Source organism: Sminthopsis crassicaudata, chromosome 1 (assembly GCF_048593235.1).
Source record: "Sminthopsis crassicaudata isolate SCR6 chromosome 1, ASM4859323v1, whole genome shotgun sequence".
NCBI lineage: Eukaryota > Metazoa > Chordata > Mammalia > Dasyuromorphia > Dasyuridae > Sminthopsis > Sminthopsis crassicaudata.
Window position 1 is genome coordinate 618,720,308 of NC_133617.1, and position 25,552 is coordinate 618,745,859.

The following is a 25,552-nucleotide window of genomic DNA, read 5'->3' on the forward strand; positions in this document are numbered from 1 at the left end:
CTAACTATGCCATTTACTTGCTAGGTCACCCATCTCAACACTTAACAAAGGAATAAACATTTATTAAATATTTACTAAGGGCTGAACTCTGTGCTGAGTGTTTTACAATTATTATCTGATTTGATCTCCATAATAAGCCAGATTAGTAGGTGCTATCCTGGCCCCCATTTTAAATTTGAGGAAACTGAGGCAAACAGGTATAAATGACTTGTCCAGGGTCACATAGCTAGTAGGTGATTGAGACTGGATTTGAACTCAAAGTCAAACTGCAAAGCTGTATCAACAGCTGTACCTCAAAATCTAAAAAGGAACCAGAATGTCGAAACACAGATAACAAAAATTTAGGTAACAAACATGAAGACCTAGAGGTACATATCTATTATGAGGCAAATTTGACCTTATAACAAAAATTTAGGTAACAAACATGAAGACCTAGAGGTACATATCTATTATGAGGCAAATTTGACCTTATAGACATTTTTAAGATTTTGTGAGGTGTAAACCATGATTGAACCACAACTGTTAATGGGTATACCTTAATGAAAGAAAAAGAATAGTGGAAGTTGTAAGGTATGAAATTAGACATTATATTATTATTGTAATGGTTAACATTTCTATAGCACTTTAAGTTTTGAAAATTGTTTTACATTTTATCACTTGATCTTTTCAGTAATCTTGTGAGATAGGCACTATAATTCCCCCATTATACAGATAAAGAAACTGGGACTGACAGAAATTAAAAGCTTCCAAAATCATATAAATAATATATTCTGAAGCAAGATTTTAACTCAGCTAACCTTGATTGTAATTCCAGCTTCATATTCAATATTTTTGCCTGGCAGATTCTAATGTATATTCATGTGAGAAAATCTAGGAACAAGTGGAAGAAAGCATAATGGAAAGTGTTTAGGTTAAGATTAATAAATAAAAATAGCATTCATTTTATCATTGGAACATTTATCTCTACAGGAATAAAAAGCATATATAGAATTTGGGAAAACAGAGCACAAGTAAGGTACAGAGACATAAAATAATAGAGATGGGTGACTTCATTTTATATAGAAATCTAGAGCTCTCTTTCTGCAAAAAGAAGAATTTCTAATAACTTCTTGATTTGCTTTAGTAATCATTTCATCCTTCAAAAGATGAAGGAACTGATAAAGGAACATTATGTTTTTGTTCTGATTCTTGTATAAAGAAAGAAGAATTGGTATCTGAGGTGAACATGATGGAATTGTAGAGGAGGGAACAAACAACTCCTTCCTAGAGTTTGTGATAGAGAAAAAGGTGAAACTCAGGCATTAGTTGACAAATCCAAGAGATTTTTAGGAAATTCAATTTCGAAAAAGCTAGAGAAAAATAGGTTATATCCTTCTGACTAAGTCTACAGGGGAAATCAGCCCAGACAAGTTAGAAAATGACCAAGAATGAAAGTCTGAAATCAGAAAGGGAAAGAATTCTAATGAGAAGGGAAAATGCCGTTTCCCTGAAGAGTTTAATGCTGTCCACACAGGGAACTCTATAGACAATTTAGGTGTGTTTGTTTGTTTTTGGGTTTTGGTTTTGAAGTTTACAATGGGAGAAAGGCCAAAATTCTATAAATAGAGTTTCATCAATAATAAAATGCATTCTGAACTGAAGAGTGTGAGGGATGATAAGGACAATGAAAAGAGATTTGTTTTAAATTCTGTTAGGAAAAAAAAAAGGAACCTTAAAAAAGAACTTTGCTTTAGGTGCTTGACCATGGAGAGAGAGCACAGGTATTTAGTTATGATTTTACTCCCTTTTTTATTTAGGAGAATGACCTTTGTACTAGAAATAACAGAACAAAAATGACTGAAAGATCAATCATAACCAAGATAAATAAAGATGCATTAAGAGAGTACCTAAATTATCTTAGTAAATTGAAATCACTATAATTGTGTTCTTGCGAACTGGCAGATATGATTTTTTTTAATATATGAAGGATTATGGAAAATGGGAGAAGTCTCAGAATATTGAGGAAGGATAAATATTGTCCTGATTTTCCAAAAAGAACAGAAAAGAACAGAGTCTATATCCTATAGGGCAGTGAGCTTGATCTTAATTAATCCTATTAATTAATAAATCATTAAAGAGAAAGCTCATATCTAGAAAGGGAAGATTTACTTACAGAATCAGCATAATTTCATAAAAAAGGTCCTTTTGTGACAGGGCTATTAATGGGTAGATGAGGAAAACTATAACCATGGTTATAGTACACATAGCTTTTACAAAGAGTTCCATAAAATATCAGATGATTCTTTTTTAAAGATAGAGATCTTTGTAATAGATTAACTTAGAATAGGGTGGATGGCTTAACTACAGTGTCAAAATGGAAGGTCTCCAGCAAAAATCCCAGCGATTATGCTTGGCCTTGTGTAGTTTGCTATTTTTTTATCAAAGCTTAGATAAAAGCATAGAAGACATTTTTGCAAAACTTTCATATGACTCAATGCTTGGAGGGATGCCTAATATACTGGATTCAAAACTATCTTATCAAGCCACAACATTTAGCTGAATCTGATAAGTTGAAATTCAGTAGGTATAAATGTTGTCTATACTTGTGCCCATAAAATCAGTTTCACAAAGATAAAATGAGGGAAATCTGATTTCACCACAATTTATCTGAAAGAAAAAAAGATCTGGATATAGCAGCCAAAAAAACAAATGAGATCTTAGCCAGCATCATGAGACACATGGCTAACAGGTATGGGCAGGTAACTGTCCCATGGTACTATTTGCCTTTGTCAGACTTCATTAGGCATATTGTCTTCAGTTCTGGATGCCACAGTTTAAGAAAAATATTGATACATTTGAAAATTCCAGAGCAAGATATTAAGAATATTGAAAGGTCTTGATATCCATATCATATAAGGATTGATTGGAGCAACTGGGAATATTTTGCCTGGAGAAGAGAAGATTTAGACTGGATGATATGAGTTTTGCGTTGTGGCATTTGAATTTGTCAGGAGAAGGAGGATTAGATTTGTTATGTGGGTCTCCAGAGAAACAAGGATATAAGCTGAAAGATAAAAGTATAGTTTTAGTGTAAAGAAAAACCATATCATTATTTGAATTATCTGGATTATCAGATATATTATATGGAGAATTCCCTTCATGGATGGGTTTGCCTAGGGAACTAGTAAACACCCTTCTAACTTTCATATTCTATGATTCTGGGAAAATAACTGATATGTATCATGAGAGGTATAGGAGAAGATGCACTGTTGTAATGTGGGGAAAGTCATTTCAGCAACATGAACTCCAGTTTCCTCACTTGTAAAAAAAAAAAAAATGGAAGGGGCTGGGTGGGTTAAATGACCTTTGACATCCCCTGGGACTGTCATTATTATACTAAGAGGTTGTGTAGGACGCCAATAAAATAGTACTATAAATATGCCCCCAAAAAATGAGGATGAAAAATGGCTGGACTCTGTGCTTCTCTGCAATGTCACATGCAATCCTTGAAGCCAGCGTGGATGCAAAAATAGCCAACGTGATTCTGTGAAAAACCCAAAATAGAACCAATAAGAAAGAGATGAATATTAACATCTGTCAACTCTTCAATAAAATCAACAGCATGTGTCAAGGACACACTGACTGGTGGATTCTGGTCAAAATAGTTACCCACAGTTATGATTGATTTGCGGATGGTAGGTTGATAAGTATCTATTACAATGGAAAAAATGAAAGGCAGCAAAGAATGTGGATAAAATTGGTTTCATTTTTCATTTTTGATGCTTACTAAATGCAGGATCATAGATGAGCAGCTAGAGATGACCATCATAGACACAAATACACACACACTCACATATACATATTATATATATATATATATATATATGTATTATTATATTTATATATAATATGTATATCATATATATATGTGAATATGTATAATGTTGAATAGAGTCAAGAAGTCAAGTTCAAATTCAGTCTCAAACATTTCTTAACTGATGGCCCTGAGCACTAACTTTTTCAATTTTAAAATAGGGATAATAATAGTATTTACTTCATGAGTTTGTTGTTGTAAAGATCAAATAAGTTGTATATCAAATGCTTTGCAAATCCTAAAGCATTATATAAATGCTATTGCTACTATTATCATTATTAAATGAAGATAATAGTACTCAATATTGTAGTGATGATCAAAACAGATAATATCTATAGTCCTTTGTGAATTTTAAATCTTTATATAAATGCTATTATTATCATTAATTTTTCTGAGTCTCAGTTTTCCTTATATAAAATGGAATTTGTAACACCTCAGAGCTGTGTAACTCAGTTGAGATAATATATATTAAGATATTTTCAGTTCTTAAAACTTTATACAAATATGCACATTAGCCAAAATGAGCAAAAAAATAAAAATAGAGTTATGGATTTAGGAGGGACTTCAAAGGCCCTTTAACTTAATTTCCTCATTTTATAGATAAGGAAATTTAGAGCGTAAGAATATCAAGTGACTTAACCATGATGTTGTATGCTTCATGAGTGAGTCCCCTGCCTCCAGAGTCAGAGCTTCTTCCTCTATATCCCACTACTTTAAATGAGGAAGGATGAAAGATGGCAAATGCTTTGTGAACATGAATTACTATGAGAGCTTTTTCCTTTCTCTCAGCTAAATGCACACAGTTCCTTTAATTTTTTAAATTTTTCCTATCACATCGTTTTCACACCACTTGTTGCTCTAGACACACTCAAATGTTCAGCATCCCTCTTGAGCACCCTTATATTTTATTTTTTTTAATTTATGAAATGAAACAAGTACTTTCATAACACAGAACAATAAAAAGATGATTATACATGAGACTACAAATCTACTAGGTATAATTTTCTATTCCTTTCAAATATACAACAAAATTATTGTATAATATTTTCTTTTCCCCCCTCTCCTTATTACTTTCCCTAGAAATGAAGATCATTAGACACAAATATATTTGTATACATACATATGTGAGTGAACACATGTATGTGTACTTTGTATATATGCATATATGTTTGTTATTTATTATATATAACACATTGTGTTATAAAATTATTCCATATCAGTTCTTTCCCTGGATGCAGATAGCATCTTCAATTTCTAGTTAATTTGGGTATTTATAATAGACAAAATAACTTAAAGTCATTCTTAAAATAATATTACTGTTACTATATGCAATATTCTAATGGGTCTATCAATTTTGCTCTTCATTATTTTCTGTAAATCTTTCCATGTTTTTCTAAAATTAGTGAGAACACCATTTTTTATAACATAGTGCATCATAATCTTATACTACAATTTGTTCAGCCATTCCGCAATTAATAGTCACTCTTAAACTTTAAGGATGTGGAGAAGTCAGTCAGTCACTGATTCTCCACAGCATTTCCTTTAGTATTGCTGAGAGGCACATAGAGACACATAATTCAGACCACAGCTCCAGTATTCAGTTCAGGGCAGCAGCACAATAGGGACAGTGAATCCAGAGGAGAGCTAAAAGAATGAGGAATAGACTGAAAAATCATGTTTTCTTAAAATGAATGGAGGAGTTGGGTTTGTTTATAGCTGAGAGAAGATAAGATCTAGGAAGGATCTGAAGACAGAGCTGTGGTATCAACACAGAAAGGTTACTGTTTTTGGAGTTATAAACCTGAGAGGAAACCCATGTCTGTTATTTTGTTTGTCTAACAAGAGACAAAAAGTGTTTATTATCTCTGCAAGATCTCGATCAAGTTAATTAACTGATATTTCATGTTTTAGATAGAGTTTAATTGTGATTTTTAAACTATATTACTATTTGTTATAGTGATGTGATAGGACTCCAACATGGAGTCATTTGGGGTAAATGGTCCTACTGTCCATAAACATATAAGCAATAAAAGCCTAAACTCATCCCAATTTATGCTGAGCCTATATCAAGTATGTTTTAAAAAATGATTGTGGCTCCTATGGACTTTAATTGTAGTGACTACAATGCCAAAAAGTGCACCTAGGTGGCACAGTGGACATGGCACTGTTTGGAGTCAGAAAGATTCATTTTCTGAGTTCAAATCTTACTAGTCATGTGAACCTGGAAAGTCATTTAATCGTGTTTGTCTCAGTTTTCTCATCTGTAAAATGAGCTAGAGAAGGAAATTACAGGCCACTCCAGTATCTTTGCCCTGAGAACGCTGGTGAGGTCATAAAGAGTCAGAGAGGACTGAACAACCACAATAAAAAAGATAACTTAAGATTAGAAAGTTTAATTGATTTCCCTGGAAGTCATATAGCTAACAGAATTAGGATTCAAATTTGAGTGTACAGATTCTACGACCAGGGTTCTTTGGGAGGAAGTAGATTAGGAAATGCATTAGGTAAAGTTGTGGGACCTGGATTAAACAAGATCTGAGTTTTAGTTTGATCTTAGACCCCTGAGCAAGACATTTAATCTGTCTGCCTCAGTTTCCTCATCTCTAAAGTGAGAATAATTATAATACCTATTTTTGAGAGTTGCAAAGATAAAATTAAATATTTGTAAAGTATTTGAAAGATCATATAAGAGCTACATTTTATTATTTGTCATCATCATCATCATTATCATGATGCCTTTAGAGGTCATCATGAGGAGAACTAGGAGAAAATTATAGAATTTGATTAAAGTTCCATATAAAGAAGAAATCCCTAATAGTAAAAAATTTCTAAAAGTGAAATGATTATCTTGACCGGGAGAAAGTTCCCCATCAGTAAAGATGTTCAAAAAAAGACTACATAACCACTTGTTTGGAATATTGGAGAAGGCAATCATGCCCTAGGTGAAAGCTATATTACATAACACAGCATGGCATGAGAGAAAAACAAAAAACTTTTAATGTGAATTCTCAGGATCTGTACTGGAATCTCTGGGAGCTCTGCTGTTTACCTATGTGACTTGGAATAAGTCACTTTTCTATCAGAACCTTTGTTTCCTATTCTGTGAAATGAAAGAATTAGGGCACTGGGTTTTCCATAAGAATACTGGGTTCAAATTCTACCTCTTCCACTCACTTTTGTGACCCTGGGTAAGTAATTAAATTTCTTTGTGCCTCAGTTTCATCACATGTAAAACTGGATTGGTCTAGCTGGACTACATATCAGCCCTACATATATTTTCTAAGATCCTAAAACATGATACTCTTTATTATCTCTTCTTGTTCTCTGATGCTAGGCTGGAATATATGTATTTTCCTTATAAACTAGCATTGAAAGCTATGTCTGTTTTATAAGTAATGAAATATTGATAAAATTTAAATTTATGTTTTATCAAATCTGGAACAAGTAGGTAGGTAGACTGATGGGGCAAAGTATGGCACAAAAAGTGTAAGCTGTGGCTTTCATCCTCCTCTTAGACACAGCATCCTGGGTCAGAATAAAGAACATTTTTGTCAAGCATTCTTCATGTGTCAGAAAATATCCAGGGGAGAAGAGGAATAAGGTCTAGATATTGCTTCACAGCTGTTCAATTCCTGGAAATTGCTTTGTCCCTAGGTTTCACTTTCTGGCGGGAGAGCCCAGAGGAGAAGTCCTTGATAATGCTTTCACAGGAGGAAAATGTACGACAGTCAAAAGCAGCAGAACTAGTAATCCTTACCGTGTACCAGCCAATATAGAAAGTGTCAACTTTGAGGTACAATTGCATTGAGATCACTCATGTCACAAGTATCCTTAGTGCCAAACTCTTAAGAGTCCAGTCCATTTTGCAATATAGTCCAGGAAATGGTATTTGGTGTCAGGACGTATTTTTGTTGAAAACATTGGGGACATTCTCTGGACCAAGCTGTGGGTACAACCTTACACAGGGAAATGGTTTGATCAACTCTGGCTCCCAAAACATTTTCATTTCTGTTAAAAGGCTGATTCTCTATGGATATTAATTCAATTTTCTCTATGGATATTAATTCAGCTTTGAAACAAGCCCAGTGCCACAAGCCCATTGCTCAGAGTTTAAGCCATCAAAAAGTTCAATGAAAACCAAGCAGCAAACTTCTCCTTTTTGATTTTTTGTTTGCTTGTTTGTTTATAAGATTCTGGTTTTGTAGTAAAAATAAGGGATTTGCTGCTGATGATGTTGGTTTTCCCAACTTGATCTAGCACAGTAGACTCCAAATGTTTTTTGATTTATGTACCCTATTATTAAAAAATTTTTGTCAGTAATAGGTACATGATACTTATTTGTGTTATATGCATGTGCAACTATATTAATAATTGATATACATAATAATACATATAGAAATAGACATTTCAAAAGAATGAGATTAAAAACAAAATAGTTTTTGATCCTGGAGATAATAGAGAGTCATTGTAGTCTATTGAATAGGGGGAGTTGATTTAGGCAGATCTGAGCATTGGTAAAAAATAATGTTGGTGTACCTCATTTTCTTCATCTGGAAAATGATGAGGTCGGAGTCAGTGGTCTCTGAGGTCACTTCCTACTCTAAAGTGATGATACTGAGAAAGAAAACTCTATGTACAAACCAGTGTTAACTCATTTTGCTATTTATTCAGTTAGACAACTGCTCCAGCTTATGCAGATTCAGTAGTTGTAAAGGAACCAAAGCTTACTGGGGTGCAACTAGTCCCTCCCAACCATGAGAGAGCTTATAAATTCGAAGATAATTTGATTATCTCTTTTTGAATATAATTACGACTGTGGTTTGTCAAGAAAATTTAAATCAATTCCATAAATATTAAATATCTACTATATGTACAACATGGGATTAAGTACCAGGCAAAGTAAAGTTTAGATAAAAAAAAAGGCATGGCCTCCATACCCTATAGAGCTTTGAGAATGTTAAGAGTTTTTTGGGGGGTCAGTGCCCAAATTAAAGTAAAATAATAAAAGATGATTGCTTATGTCCAAACACTATTTTTCTCTAAAAAGAAGAGAAGCAAATAGGAATTGAGTTATTCTGCCTTCTCATTGTCATATACTGGCTTTGCTTTATCTTCTGTGAACAGAGGTTTCATCTCTGACCTTTTTCTCAAAATAACATATAACACTATTTTAATACATTTAGAAATCCTCACACTTTTCCTATAAGACCATGCTTTTCTTTCCTTTCCTGATTTTACCTTTCCCTATTTTATACTTCTCTTCCTCCAATATGCAATGGTTGATGAATTCCTGATATAGCCACATCAATTTCTTTAGATAACTCTTTCCTTCAAAATTGCTTGTCTTGAGAATTTTTTTTGAGAGATCCCTTTTTAGGCTAATTTTTACCTACCTATTCTTCCTACAAATGCATTTAAATCTGTTTTTTTCAAATCTATAATCAATGTTATTTTTTCCTTCTCTAACACAAATTCCAAGACAGAGTCATCATTTATCCTTGAGTTTCCATCATTTTTGCCTCAACGACCCATTCTTCCTCATTTGTCAGAATCAGAATCACTTATCAGAATCTATTCTAGATTTTACTCATGATCATTCTCCTAATTTTTGACGTGAAAAATTATCATTATGGCAAGTCAAGAATTTATTAAGTGCTCTAGTTTTGGCAGAGAGACAGGTCCAAAAACCATAGAAAATGGACATATCTTAGTCTCCTCACCTAATTCTTTTATCTAAGTGACATGAGATTCCCATCTAAATGGTTTTACTGCATTTTCTTGCTCTGCTTCCTATATTTCTTCATGAGTATATCTTAAAATATAAGGTTATTACACTGCCTCTGTTATCTCTTCTATTTCTATCAAATAAAGCACAATTTTTCAACCAATCATGTATTAGTGGCATTTACAAGACAAAATTTATTTTTTTATGTTAGGATCCACATACAATACAATTCTCTCTGTTCCATTACCCATACATTTTACATCTGTTATTAGACATCTGAGGTCAAAGGTTTTATTCAAGATCTCTTTTTGAATGATATTTTGAGAATTGTCTCTCTTTGTTTATTCTTCTTTATATGTTATATTACTGTATCTGCCTTGAAAGATCTATACAGTTTTCTCCCTTCTTTTCCAATTAAAAATCATCTCAAATTAGCAAGATTGCAAGAAAATATATTTATATCTAAACCTGCCTATATCTATTTATATTTGTATCTATAATAACATCTTTGTCTATATAAGTATATATTCTATATCTATATTGATAGCTATATCATCTGTATCTCTGTCTCTATCTCCTATATCTATAGCCCATCATTATACTTTGAGTATTAACAGAAAACTTGCTTGCATCTCCAGCAGCAGTAAAAGAAAGAAAAAAAGAAGTAGGGAGTTTGGTAAATCATTTAACTTGTTGTGGCCTCAGTTTCCCCGTCTATAAAAAGGAGAAGATCAGACTATGTAATCTCTGAGATCCATTCCAGGTTTATAAGTATAAAATAATTTAATTAATATTTATTAAGAACTTACTCATGTTGTACTCAGCCCTAAGGATATAGATAAGAAAAAAGTTCTTGCCCTGAAAAAGTTACCTGGAAAGTTCTGAAAGCTCAGTCTTCCATACAGGAAGACTTTCAGAGGAGTTTAGGGTGCCATCCTTTATCCCCACAGAGGGGAGACTCCAAAGAGGAGCTGAAAAAGTGCTGAACTGCAAAAGCTGAGAATCATGATGAGATTTCAGGTGATTAACTTCTCCTGAGTGGGGCATGATGATTGAAAATAGAGTTACTTGCTGTGAGCTATTGCCTCTGGGATCCACACATGAGAAAGAAAAAGATACTTATCTCTAAGGGACCCCAGTGGGAGTGCAAATGGTCACCCCAAGTATAGTATTCAAACTAGTGAAATCTGCTTCTCTCACCTTGTAGAACCAGCCCAGGAGAACACAATTTCCAGGATTTGGGGTGCCAAGGAGGAACTCCCTACTTTTTTTTTCTCTTTTTTTTGCTGTTGCTGGAGATGCAAGCAAGTTTCCTATTAATACTTAAAGTATGATGATAGGCTACATTCTACAAGCCAGGTTTAGGTGGGGGAGGAAAGTAGGTAAATATCAAAGTACAATACACATTCAAATCAAAATGATGTATTATTTTATGGATAATATGTGAGATTTTTTTCTTCAGGTAAACAATGAAGAAGATGATTTGCAAACTTATTTCTACAATAATTTGATTTCTCTGGGAAATGATAATGCTCTGACTGGTTCATCTCATTTCCAAGGAAAAGGTCATTCAGGGATTCCATTGTTATGGTCAACATCAAGAAAGGAAAAAGTCACTCAACAATCCTCCTTCAAAAAAGCTATTCAAGCTTCCCACAAAAAGGTAGAAGAAAATGGCCTGTGGCGCTTTTTATTTTTCATTTGTCAAAAAAATTTAATTTTAATCAAGACTTTGTAATCCAATCAAACTAAATTACTTCCATTATCCATTTTTGTTGTACCATCTGCCCTTTGCCCTTTCCCTGCCTTTGCTTTTAATTTCCTCACATGCCTGGAAGAGTTTCACTCAAACTCCACTATTTTTATCTTTTGAAATCTCTTTTTTCTTCAAGGTGCAACTTAGAGGCCATATCCTAGAAGTCTTTCCTGGCACTCCCCTTCCTTAAACTTCTCACAGCTTGTTATTTTGTCCTTTCCTCTGTATTCCCCTTTGTTTCAAAATTTTATTTAGGATTTGTAATAGATCCTAGAAATGTTGGATGGAGGGGCTCTATCTAAATCCCATTCATACTTTAGAGAAGATGTGATAGTATGTTATTTGTTGTCCATAATGACTCAGAAATTCAGAAAGACATCCTTTTGTCTGAGCCAGCAGGAAGAAGACTTGAAGAGGCCAGGACTTCCCTTTAATGTATTTGTGTAATTCTGTAATTTTAAAAATGGAGAACAGCAAGCAGTCAAGATTTCTATGCCTGCTCTGACATGAATGTTGTGCCATTATGAGCTTTATCCCCCTATTAGATTGTTATTCTTTGAGAGCAAGGCTTATGTCATATATATCTTTGTACTTAAATTTTATACATTTCAAGTACTAAATCAAGTGTTCCTTAATTGAATAGAATTTGAGTATGGTGAAATTTTGAGCAAGTTATTAAATGTCCTTGAGCCATAATTTCCCGAACTCTAAAAGAGAGAGTTGTACTAAATAACCTTTGAAGTCCCTTCCAAACCTAGATCTTTGGTCTACTTATTTTTTGATTGAAAAGAAATATGTTTTATAATCAAATAAATAGAAAAGAACAGGAACAATTAGAAGGTTCTCTAGACTGATTAGCTGTTTAAAGCAAAAATACAACTTCCTAGTGCCAACTTAGCACTGTACAAAGAGAGATCAGATGAAAAATAGAGAAGAGCTGATTTAATTAATAATTAAACTTATTAAAACTAGTTAGCTTATTTGGCTGCAAATGGAAGTATATACACAACTAGATAGATAGATAGATAGATAGATAGATAGATAGATAGATAGATAGATAGATAGAGATTAGATGGATGGACAGGCAGATAGATATGTCATTGTACAAGGCAATCCAGGTTAAGTGACTTGCCCAGATCACACAATTAGTGTCAAGTATCTAAGGCCATATTTGAACTGAGGTGTTCCTGACCCAGGGCCACTGCTCTCTCCACTGCATCAATTTAGCTGCCTCGGAAAGTATGTCTTTAAAGTCATTCCCAAACCATTAAGAAGTGGGAGGAAACTGAAGGGTCTTCTTTCAAGGGCAGCTTTCAAATGTTCTGTCTACTCTGTGATCAATCTTTTGGGGGACAGTGATATATTAGGAAGTCATTACAAATGTAAAAACCCTTGGGAAACTGGAACTTGCTCTTAGAATTAAAGGATCTTCTGTGTCGTCTCAGAGAAATCATGGACAAGACCTTACTCATCAGTAAAATGAGAAGGTTAGATAGTCTCTGACAACTCTTTCAGCTCTAAGTCTTTATGTGTGGAGGATAAAAAGAGAAATAAGAATTTCGTCCCCAGTCTTCTAAGATTTGCTGGAGCACTTTGGCTGTTCATTGCTTTTGACTTCTGGTTTCTTCTTGAGTAAATCTGAAAGAAGAGGAATGTTTGCCATGAATCCCTACAAGTCCCATAGCTGAGATCACTGACATAATCTCATCTGTGAAATATCCTGAGCGTCATGGAAGAAAGGTGTTCCTTCTATGGGAAATTGTTTTGAATTTTATATACATGATAAATGCTATATAAAACAAAGTTTACTCTGAGACCTTTAGCTTAGAAAGTCAATATGAGTGAAGGAATAAAAAAGGTCCATAGAAGCTTTGTAAGTGACTGTCTCAGCCTCCATTAATCCAATGTTTTTCTGCTTTTTCTTTAGGATTCCAGTTTTATTAGGGTCCATAAAGTAATTTCTGTACTCAACTTTACAATGAAACCCACAGAACTCCAACTCTCAAATGTCTTTTTGAAGGCACTTAACCACCTACCTCTTCAATACAATTATGCCTTATACAGTCGTTTATTTGATGACTTTGGGACTCATTATTTCACTTCTGGTTCCATGGGAGGTACCTATGACCTCCTCTATCAATATAGCAGGGAAGAACTGAAGAACTCAGGTAAGGTCCCTTTTACCCTGCCATCGTTGTAAAGTAGCCAGAGGTAAAGACATCTAGAATAATAGAACTTAAGTCTGGGAAGGATATAAGGCATTACATAACCTACCTTCCTAATTTTATGAATGAGAAAACCGAGGTCTAGAAAAGGAATCAACTTATGGTTATCTATAGCAATAGACTATGAGAAATAGCAATTTTAAATACTTAGATTTTAACAAATATTATACTTAAAATAGAAAGGATAACCAAGCTCTTGGTCTCACGTAGGTTAATATGGTAAAGACCTGTAATGTGGGGAATTTTTTCTTTGGATCTTCCTTTATGTAGTATCTTAGTAGAAGGTGGCTGAGACATATTTGAGATTATGTGACTTACTCAGGGTTAAAACTCTACTAAATGTCAGAGGCTAAATTTAAGCCAACTCCAAGACCAGCACCATATTTCACTGTACTAGGACTACTTCCCAGCATAATAACTTTTAATCAACCAAATTAAATTTCATAATATTTTAAATATATAATAATGGCTATGACTTTAGGCTCTTGGATTCATGTGTCAACAGAAAATGTCTTTATTGGGTTTTTGTAGCTGTCCTGAGGGATCTTCTAATCACAGAATCATAGATGTTGGATATTAGAACTGGAATGGACTCTAGGGACCGTCTAGTATAACCCTAATTTTATAGAAGAGAAAACTTTTGGCTTGAAAAGTCATATGACTTGCCAGTGTCACATGGTGAATTGGCAATAGAGTCATGAGTTTAAGCCATGTTTCCTGACTCTCCGATCTATGCTATTTCCCCCTATTTTGATCAAGACTTTTCATCTTTTTTTATATTACAGCTCTTTTTGGCAATTTGGTGGAATCTATGAGGATGTATTCTAATAATAATGTTTTTAAATACATGAAATGAACATAATTACAAAGGAAATCAATTATATTGAAATATAGTTACCAAAACATTTTTACTAATGTTTTTAATTTTTAATTTTAAAAAAAGTATAGACCCTTTGCTTTAGATGCAAGCCATTATCCTGGAGAGCATACTTGCTTTGTAGTCAAAGGACCTCAGTTCAAATCCAATTTTGCTATTTACTAGATATATGATCTTAAGAAAAAAAAAAAAAACACTTAACATCTTTGAGTCTCAGTTTCTCCATTTATTAAGTGGGAGGGAGAATGTTGACCAGATGGCAGCTAAATTCTTTGTAGCTCTAAATCTGTAATCCCATAATGCTATAATTTCACCTAAATGATACTCAATTACCCAAAACCTCTAATTTAGAATTTTGATATACTTGTGCTTATAATAAAGACAGAAATAATAAATCAAATCATCAGCATCTTTTTTTTATAGCTCCCTATTGTTACAACTATAGACACAAAAGTCAGTGTCCCAGCAGTAACAATGGGATAAACATAGTGCAAAGGTCTGGGCCTTTAATATAGCCCCATGAGAATAATATATTTCCAAAGTGTATTTGGATCAAAGTCAGCTTGGCAGAAGTTTCCATCACCTGTAAAAGTACCAAGTGGGTATGAAAGCAGTCATCTGAGTTCTTGTATCTCCACTGGTGGGAAGTAGAAAAGGAATTGAGTTATCTGAAGGGACTACTCTCAGGTTTGCTCTGCTTGTGTCCTTCTTCCCAGGTTTAACAGAAGAAGAATCCCAACACTGTGTACGCATTGAGACTGTTAAACGTAGAGTGTTCTTCAAGAAAAAAAAAGTAGAAACCAGATGTACAGCAAACAAGATGTTAGAACGCTATGAAGGTAATGGAAGAGTCTTAGAAAGACCCATTTGTATACAGAGTCACTTCTCCTATTAGTTTTCTTTCTTCTAGGCTGGAAATTCCCAATTCCTTCAGTCTATTTTCAAATCACATAATCTTGATGACCTAAGTATTCTGTTTTTCTTCTTCTGAACATAAACATATGGTTCTCTGAAATGTGGCATTCAGAATTCACCACTATCCTTACTCTACAAATGGTCTGATCCATTCAGACTGGTACAACAGGAATAAAATATTCCTGCTTTTTTTCTGGATATCATGAGTCTTGTTAATGTCAGTCTTCAGTTCTGGGTTGTTGGCATTTTTAAACATAGCAGGGCTTATTTATACCACTCCAATCCTTCATCCCAAAGCTTGATTTAATTGCTATATGTGTTTTATGTCTGAAAAATAAAAATCATAACTGAGACTTAGTTAAGACTCCTAAGGGACAAATTAAAATTCCCAGTCATGAACCACATTAGCTACTTCTTTTTTATCAAGTCCCTCTTGGTTGTTCAAAAATTTAATTTTCAAAAATTAAATGTTATTAAGATAACATTAGGCAAGAGAAGGTCTTGTGATTTAAGTTTTGCCTTAAACTTAAACAGACCATCATTGGTCAAGACCTAAAGACTAAAAATGATAGATCAGGTGACCACAATACTCTTAAACGTAGGCAGACACATAGGTAGTTGACATTAAGTAAGTATCGCACTAGGTAATGGGTGGATATATAAGTAGAGAGGCAAGGTATAACAGAAGAGATTTGTGTCAAAAGGGCAGAGTCAAGGCAGGGCAGCAGTTGCCAAGTAGAGTGATCTGAGAGTCAAGGTTCTTCCCTCTATATAGGAAGTCATTGGGGGAAGTTTGGTACTTCAGTCTTCAGCCATCCAAAACAATGGTAAAAGAAAGCTGAAAAGATGGAGTCAATCAAGGCTTGTGGCACAGTGGTGAGTCTAGAAAGGATGAGCTTCTCCTGGGAGGGTCATCTTATTCTATGGAGTTGAAATTAGGTAAGGCAGTAGATGCAGTATGGTGTAGGAAAATGAACCATCATCTTATCTCAAAGATGTTATTATCTAAGAAAGGCAAAAAGTACATATACAAATACATGCAGAATAAATATAAGAAATATAAATAAATGCAAAGTAGTTAAGTATAAGATACCATGGAAGGGAAGAAAACAGCAGATCCAAAGATAGGATCTGAATTACTGGAAAATGGAGTTTTGGATGAGTTAGAGTCACAGAAAATAAAGCAAGAAATGAAATATTGAAATCCTGGCACAGGCTTTGCTAGACTGATATGATTGTAAGCCATCATAATCTATGACTCTGTTAATCTATGGCCTAGGAGATAGGTTGGATCTTGAGATCAAAATTAAATGAGGCTATCATTAGAGAAAAAGTCACATAAACATAGAATCCTAGATTTAGAAATGGAGGATTTTATAGCCTCGCCCTCCCTCTCTCCCCCTCTTTTTACATATGAGTTGACCAAGGTCTCACAGATGACAATATCAGCATCAGGATTCAGTTAGATATATATTTTAGTTAAATGTTTTTTTTACCCTTTCTTTTAAATTTAAGAAAATTTTCTTTCTCATCTTACTTCAAAATTTAATGTTTCAACATTGTTTTTGCTTACAATCATATGAGTAGTTTTACTGTCTGGGATAGAGATGTAAGAGATTATAAATTAAAAGGTAGAGGTTAGGATCACAGAGTAAACTCTTAGAAAACAAAGTATACTTCTAGGGCAGCTAGATGGTAAAGTGGATAGAGTACCAGCCTTGAAGTCAGGAGGGCCTGAATTCAAATATTACCTCAGACACTTTCCAGGCAAGTCACCTAACTCCAATTGCCTCCAAAAAAGAAAAAGTACACTTCACTTTTCATCCATGGTACAATGACAATAAACTCAGCATATTCAAGTGATGACCCATAGCCATGAATGATCTCTATCAATTTTCCCAGGATTCAGATAAGAAGATTTCATTTTTAAAGTAGAAAGTTGAAATAAATTTGAAGTTACAATCTCATTCAAACCCCTTTTTTCCATAGGCTCATTTCTGCAGGGAGCTGAAAAATCCCTTTCTCTTGTACAAGGAGGAAGGAGTGAATATGCTGCAGCTTTGGCATGGGAGAAAAAAGGAGCTTCTCCAGAAGAGACTGTATTTACAGAGTGGCTGCAGTCCGTGAAGGAAAATCCTGCTGTTGTTAACTTTGAGGTAAAATTTAAAGAATGATTAATGATGAACAGTATAGTCATTCTCAAGCAAATAAAAGCAAACTTCTTATCCTTCATTTCCCATTCTCTTTGCCTTTCCCCAGTCAATAAAAGAAATACATTCTTCCCTTTTGTGTAGCTGTACAATATGCCTTTTCCCCTCAGACATGAAATTGAAATTATATCATTTTTGTTATTTAAACAAGTATTTTGGATGACACTATTTAGAATTCAGGATATGTCTCAAATATATTTGAATATCCACCAAAGGAAATTTGTTGCATTAAAAAATTCAAACTTGTATAAATACTACTTGTTATCATTCTGGGCATATGGTAATATCTAATTTCTACATTTTTCATACAAGTCTTTTTTAAAATTTGATGACCTTTGTATTCATGGATGACTGAATAAGGAAAAATTGTCTCCAGAGCTACTGGTTTCCAGCTTTTACTGTTCTTGATTTCATTGATTAGAAGTGATCATTAGCTCATCCAGTGGACTTGGAAAAGACATCAGAGTCCATTTGTTCCAAATTATTCACCTTGCTGATATGACCTAGGTAAAATGAATGATTTTCCATTTCCTTCCCCAGTGGATTAAGGCAAACAAATATTAAGTAATTTGTCCAGGATCACTTAACTAGTGAGTCTCAGGATGGATCTGAACTCAGGTCTTTCTGACTCTAGATCCAGTGCTCAATCTACTGAATCACTTAGGACAAACAGATTAAGTTACTTGCACAGGATCATGCAGCTTGTAAGTGTCTGAGGTCAAGTCTTCCTAACACTAGGCCCAGTGCCCTATCCACTGAACCATCCAACTGCCTTTCATAGTAGATACTGGAAGGTTCATTGGTAAGTTTTGAACATGGGTCCATAAAGTTATATCATTTTGCCTCCACTACCCCAATTTACTTGGACATTTTTTGTACTTAGTGCATAGTGCCTGATACATAATAAATACTTAATTGATGCTTCCAAACTATTGGCCAATTGATTACTATAATTCATGAAAGAAGGTCATCTCTTCAAAGGTTGATAGAAGGTCTCATGCCCACTGAAATGCCCATAAATCACATATGAAATTAAGGACCTGATGGTGTCTATTTAAATTAGCTAACTAACGAGTCATTAAATTTTCAACAAAAACTATGATTATTTTGTTAATTCTTTAGACTTAAGAAAGTAATGGAGAAAATTATAAAAATGCAGTTTAAACTTATAATCATTTCCTGCATGTATTTTTGTTATTATTAAACATTGCCAATTGTTAACTATTTATGAGCATATCTCTGGCTAGAAGGGACCTTAGAAGCCATTCAGATTCAACCTCCTCATTTTACAGATAAGGAACTGAGAGAAAGGTTGAGTTACGCGCTTAAGTGTCTGAGTCCAGATTTGAACATAGGTTTCCTGATTTCAACTCCATTATTCAATGGGTTTTGCTTAGTTATCTCTTTATAAATCATATAAATTCCTTTCCAATCTGGTTACCTTATAAAAAGAGTCACTTCTATAGATAGTATCCCAAAAAAAGATGTTTTCTTTGAGTAGGGAATAGATAATTCAGTCCCTATGGAAGTTAGATCTTATTTACATGGAGTATTAAGGAAGGACACTTATGCTATGTGGGAGATAGAGACCAGAGAGCATTGATAGGTGGTGTTTTACACATTACAAAAAATAACTGATTCAAGAATCAAATCTATCACGCCAAAGGTGAAGTTGCTCCATCGTAAGTTTTTTTTTTTTTTCCCTTTATCATTGCTCACTCTGCTGTTCATCCTACTACTTTGTTTATTTTTTTCATTTTTTGGTAGTTCATTTCTCCTTATAGATATACCAGAAGCCAAAACATCAAGGTCTGAAAAATTTCTCTCAGATTTATTCCCATGCCCTGCCACAGTCTATGCTCAGATTTTAAAAGAGATTTAAAATCTCTTTGAGTCTAGCCTCAATAGTTACTTGATTCAAAGTCAATCATCTTACATTGTTAGATGCCTATTTGATATTATCAACCATACTGTTCTTTGTATAGGTGCCTCTGATAAATGCCTAATATAAAGAATTAGCTTAGAGCCTATCATCCCAGTGGAATGACTCCTAAGAAGGGAGAAGGGATATATCACATATTGGAGAAGGCAAAAAAAGCAAAACACAGAGAGAGACGCAGACAGAGATAGAGACAGGCAGAATAGAGGCGAAGAGAAACAGAAAGACAGAGACAGCAAGAAACAGAAGGACAAAGATAGGCAAATAAATTCTCCACTTTCACCCAACTTCCCTCCGGAATTACAAGACCTGAATGACATTTTATGTCATTCCTTTGAAGTGAGAAATTTTTTTCAGCTTTTCTCCTTTTTTCCTACAGACTTCTATGGTGGTAGAGCATCTAGCCAAGTGTTTTAGTTATTCCTGCTAAAGTGATTATCCTAAAGAATCATCAGTCAATTGGTAAAAACAAACAAACAAACAAACAAAAACACAAACAAACAAACAAACAAAAAAACCACATTTAAATGGGGCAGCTAGGTGATGCAGTGGATAGAGCACCAGCCCAGAAATCAGGAGGACATGAGTTCAAATCCGATCTCAGACATTTAACACTTCCTGGCTGGGTGACCCTGGACAAGTCACATAACCCAATTGCCTCCCAAAATATATATATATAAATAAATAAATAAGAAACTAGCTTACAAATGCCAAGGTCTCTCATGGCATCTAGGGTCCTCTCTAGATATCCTGATCCAGATCTGGCCATTGGACTCAGATGGCTCTGGAGGGAAAAGTAAACCAGGCGACTCAATTCCAATTCACTTGCTTGTCATGATATCCTGGTCCTTTTTGATAAGGAAGGACAAACAGAAATAACAACAACAATCCAATGAGGGAATACAACACACAAAAAGAAGCTAAAAAAGGAAAGAGGAAGATCTAAAGAAATGCAATGGGGTGGGAAATGAAAGCAGGTTTGACTATCACCTTATTACTCAATGAACTACTGGCTCCCTACTACATTTAGAATCAAATAAAAAGTCAATTGTTTGGCAGTTAAAGCCCTTCAGAGCCTGACTTCTTCCTTCCTTTCTAATCTTCTTATGTTCAGCTCCTCTCCATGCACTCTGCAATTCAATCATACTGACCTATTTGCTGTCCTTTCAATAGAACGTTCCAATCCCCAGGCTCTGTGCTTTTCCACTGGCCTGTTTTCCTGCCTTCCTCTTCTTAGTTCCTAACTTCCCTGAAGAGTCAACTCAAATAATCCTCAAACAAGCCTTTCCAATTCCTCCTAGATATCAGAGCTGTTCCCTCAAGGAACATGTATGTACCTATTTATTTACATAATTTTTTTTTCATTAGAGTATTACCTTTTTCAGAAAAGGGACTTTTTTTACTATAACTTTTCTGTGTGAACCAAGTACTTAGCTTAGAGTACCAGTACAGTACTTAAACAAGTACTTAATATATATTTATTCTTTGATTGAATGACTGTTTACTCTTCTTTTTGTTTTTGTCTTAGCTGGCATCTATCTTGGACTTGGTGAAAAACATTCCATGTGCGGTAACAAAACGGAAAAATCTCAAGATAGCTCTACGTGAATATGCTGAACAATTTGACCCTTGCAAATGTGCTCCATGCCCTAACAATGGTCGACCCACACTCTCAGGAACTGAGTGCCTCTGTGTGTGTCAAAGTGGTACATATGGGGAGAACTGTGAGATAAGAGCGCCAGATTACACATCAAGTAGGTTTCAATGCATTGTTATGAAATCACCATATTCTCTCTAACATATGTGTTTAAAAAAAAAAACAATCCTGTGTAAAATCCTTTTAGGGACCATCATTGAAAATATAAATATTAGAAAGACTTTAGCTCCTATTATGTACAAGTCTCTGTGTTAGCATTGGAGGACATAACACTTAGCTATCATATTTTAGCCTGACCTTTTTTTGTTTGTTTCTAGTCCTTTTTTCTTTTTCATAAGATTGAATTCATTTACCGCTTTTTGTATTTTGAAGCAGTCAATGACAAACCCATTTTGGAGGTTCTCCCCTTGCTTAGTAGAAGCTTTCTATTAAGAAATAGTTAATCATTCTTTTTTCCTTACATGTCTAGAATTGAATTTTCTTTGAAGTATAATTTTGTAACTTCATATTTACAACTAATAGTTTAACAGTTTTGCCCCCATTTCGCAACTTTTGTAAGAAGCCTTACTGTATTTAGCAACTTTCTGCCCTCCTTTTTGAGTAGTTCTCAAAATAATTATTAGCACCTGGACAGGGCAGTTTTCCCACCCAGAGATTATAGCTGCCTTCCAAGATCATTAAATTTGTGCCATTTTTAGGCTAATTTTGAGAAACTGTGACTTCCTATTTTAGTTACAAACACCTGCATCTCTAGGGCTGTGGAAGGTGTTACATGTATACCAAGTGAGAACTATCAAAAAGATGAATTATCAATTCATAAAGTTGTTCCACAATTTCAGTCACATGCATCTTGGTGAATTAACTACACAAAAAATCTTTATGATTAGTTGCAAAGTAAGATTTTTACATTCAGGATTCTTTTTTTCATATAAGCAAGTACTCAGTGACATATCTCACTTGCTGAACATTTGCTTCCAGTCTTTGTAATTGTGCCTACTATGGTACAAGGGTTCTGTAACATTGACTGACATTCTCAAGAAATAAGAGTAAAGATTATACCTATCAACATCAGTAGTAATTATTCTCCTGTGACCTCTTACTGGAAAGTTAAAGATCAATCAGTTTCTGTTCTTCTATCAAACAAACTGTAAATCAATTGATACCCTTTTCCTACAGGCTCTAGAAAAGTATTCTTTATTCCCATTTATGGACAGCTTATCTGTGATTTCTAATTATGGAAATTATATTTACTTACCATTTTTCATGGCATGGTTAGTCTAATATCTTTTCCAGGAGGAATTTGATTTAAGCCCTTCTCATCAGCATGTTCAGTTATATTACATTAGGCAGTGAACTCTTTAAGGGAAGGCCTTGTCTTTTACTTTTTTGTATCCCCAATGTCTGGCATATATTTGGTGCTTCATAAATGCAATTAAGTTACTATTGGCTGAGTGATTGACTGAGTGACTGACATGGGGACCACCATGTGATCTACAAAGCACTAGCCATCCAAGTTGTCTTCCCATCCTACTTCCTAGGAAAATTTCTTGTTCAATACTTAATTTTGCTGTTATTGTTCTCTCTTACTTACAAATGAGCCATAGTCAGTTATTCTTAATCTTGGATTTTTGGGAAGAGTTAATCAAATCCCGGTGATGTTTACTCTTATCTTAGATGAAGTTGATGGTGGCTGGAGTTGCTGGTCCCCATGGAGTCCATGTGATGCTTCTTATAAAAGACGAAGGACCCGTGAATGTAACAATCCTGCACCCCAGAATGGGGGAAAACCTTGTGTAGGAGAACAAGAGCAAGAAGAGGACTGTATTTTTTCAATATTTGAAAATAGGTAAAGAATAGGAAAGAACTAAGGATTATTCCTTCCATGACATGAATAATGAAAGTACTCTTAAGGCATTTTGATAGGAGATGATCACTAATTGACATATTTTAAAAAGAGAGTCCTGGTGAGACTGAAAAACAGTACTGATGAAGCATTGGGTTTTTCTCTAATTTTCTTTAAAACCCACACACACTCACACATGCTTTTTCGTTTCCCCAGGGGAGATCTTTGCATAAATGATGAGGAGGCACTAAAAGAGGTGGATATTGATGAAGTTGAACCTGAGTCTGGATGTGTTAAACCTATTCCTCCTGAAAATGGATTCCTCAGGGTGAGCTGCCCTAGCCATGTAAAATGCTAATGATAAGAATCTTAGGGATAGAGGAAAATTGGCATACTTGTAATTCTGAGAACAGATATGTATGTACTTCAATAAGTCCCTGCAGATTTTTTAAAAGGAACACAAAAATTGTAAAATCCTATGCTCCCATCCCATGCCCAAATTTTCAGGTAAAGTCCATCCATACCTTTCTGTTTCCATCTGGGTAACAGACTGCGTCCACTTTCATGCCAAAACTCTCATCCTATCACCCGAACTTCATTGGAAGATTAATCAACCTTTTTCCCTCTGGTCATTAAATGTGGTAGTAGTATGTGAATGTGAGGGAAGGCTGAACTCTAATCCATATGAACTTGGATAATTTGTCAGTGCTATAGTTTCCTTGCTCACTTCTGGGGCTGGAAATGTTATCTGGGGACAAAAGTATTCTACAGAATGACTAATCAAAGGAAAGATTGAGTCTCTAATTGTTAACAGCCATCTCAATCCAAGGGGAAAAAAAGTTAATACTCTTCTTAAAATATGTTTTTAATTAATTATACAATGTTCAATTGGTTTCCTCAACATACCTATGTGGTATAAACTCAGTAGAACGGCATACTCAGGAGAGGACTCTACTAACAATAATAGTGAAACTGTTCAAATGAAACTGGACCACCAGACCTGTTAGACATATTTCTCTAAATGGGGTAGAGTCAGGGATATGCTGGCCCTATCTCAAACTCAATTTAAAACACAAAACTAAATTTAAAAATTTAAATTTTCATTGTGAGCATTTATATTTCAAAAATCAACAAACTAGGGTTTGAATTATTGTCTTGTTGATTATCTACATTTAAGAAAGTGATGACTAATACATTAATAGTGATGATTAAATTTAAAAGTTTGTCATGCTTACATTTTCTTTTCTCTCCCCTCAATCCATTGTTAAAATTTACCAGCACACCATTGAATAAAATAATGAATTGCAAATGATTATAGAAGATTGTGTTATCTAGATAATGTGTCCTTTCTTGAGTTCAGGCAATCCATTAATAAGTCCTGAATGAAACAGATACAGTCTAGACTAACAAAGAATTATCTGGAGGGGAATGGATAAGAAAAATTTCAATTCCTCACTTTCAAATCTTATTAATAATTAAAAACAGGGGGAAAGATAGGGAGGAACTAAGATTTTCTCCTCTCTGACCTGGGAAATGGAGGTACTTTTCTGTATCTTGTTTATGATGAATACTTGATTTTCTAAGACAAAGCCTATACTTGTTCTTTTCTAAACAACTTTTCTACCACATATCATTTCCAGAACCATTGCAAAAGTTTCTAGGTGGGTTGGGGACAGGAAGAAATGAGCACTGATCTTTGTCATTAATATCCATTCTAGAAAAATATATTTTTAAAAGTAAGTTACTTCACTGTCTGATATGGACCCACAAAGATTTTTCTTTGCCCTACATTTTCCCAGAATTAGACAAAATTATTTTAAACCCTATAATTAAGAATAAATGGAAATGTACAAAATATATTTATCTGATGGCTATTTTATAAAGTTCCCAAATGTTATCTATTTTTATATTCAGAAGCAGACTCAACCTTTGTTCTTTTGGATCTCTATAATTTATTTTAAAGATCATGGTATGTCTTCTAGATTCTCTTTATGGAGCATATGTCCTTTGCAATGAATGGTGTTTTACAAAAGTAATGAATGCTGACCTACTCTGGTGAGCTCTTCCTGGTTCTTTTGAGATGATATCCCTCGTAGGTGGAGATAATGCTGAATTCCAGTCATGTTTTATCATGGTGGAATCTTTGTCCAGAAACCATTATATGTCAAGTCCTCTATGAAGAGGCAAGGACAGAAATGTCATATTTGGTTTCCTTATGCAACTGATCTGACAGAGTACTTTAAATATTAATTGTTGAATTTAGTAGATTTTAAGATCCCTCAAGACAGAAAATTTGTCTTGTCCCATCTTTGTATACTTTGAATAACCAATGTAGCTCACTAAACTCTATTGGGCATTTAATAAGTAAATACTTGTTGAGTTCAATTGAAACTCAGATTCAAAGGATCTGCTTCCATAAGTGAAGTGGTGAACAGTATTTGGTGAAATAGATAATGCAATTGTTAACCATTAAGTAGTTGGGATGCTGGAGTCATTCTACTGTCAGTTACTCAGCATCCTTGTCCCAGCTGCCACACTCCCAAGTTCTTATC

General features: G+C 34.3%; 1 protein-coding gene across 2 annotated transcripts in view; it reads left to right on the forward strand.

Annotated features, from left to right (window-relative positions):
- The window catches only part of C6 (complement C6), a 66,834-nt gene that overhangs the window by 20,282 nt on the left and 21,000 nt on the right, over positions 1–25,552 (forward strand). For both annotated transcript variants that reach the window (XM_074282590.1, XM_074282591.1), the window contains 8 exons: positions 7,508–7,646; positions 11,041–11,241; positions 13,262–13,502; positions 15,153–15,275; positions 17,341–17,507; positions 21,029–21,254; positions 22,832–23,003; positions 23,217–23,328. In XM_074282590.1, the coding sequence (XP_074138691.1) occupies positions 7,508–7,646; positions 11,041–11,241; positions 13,262–13,502; positions 15,153–15,275; positions 17,341–17,507; positions 21,029–21,254; positions 22,832–23,003; positions 23,217–23,328 (1,381 nt within the window). The remainder of the gene's footprint in view (positions 1–7,507; positions 7,647–11,040; positions 11,242–13,261; positions 13,503–15,152; positions 15,276–17,340; positions 17,508–21,028; positions 21,255–22,831; positions 23,004–23,216; positions 23,329–25,552) is intronic.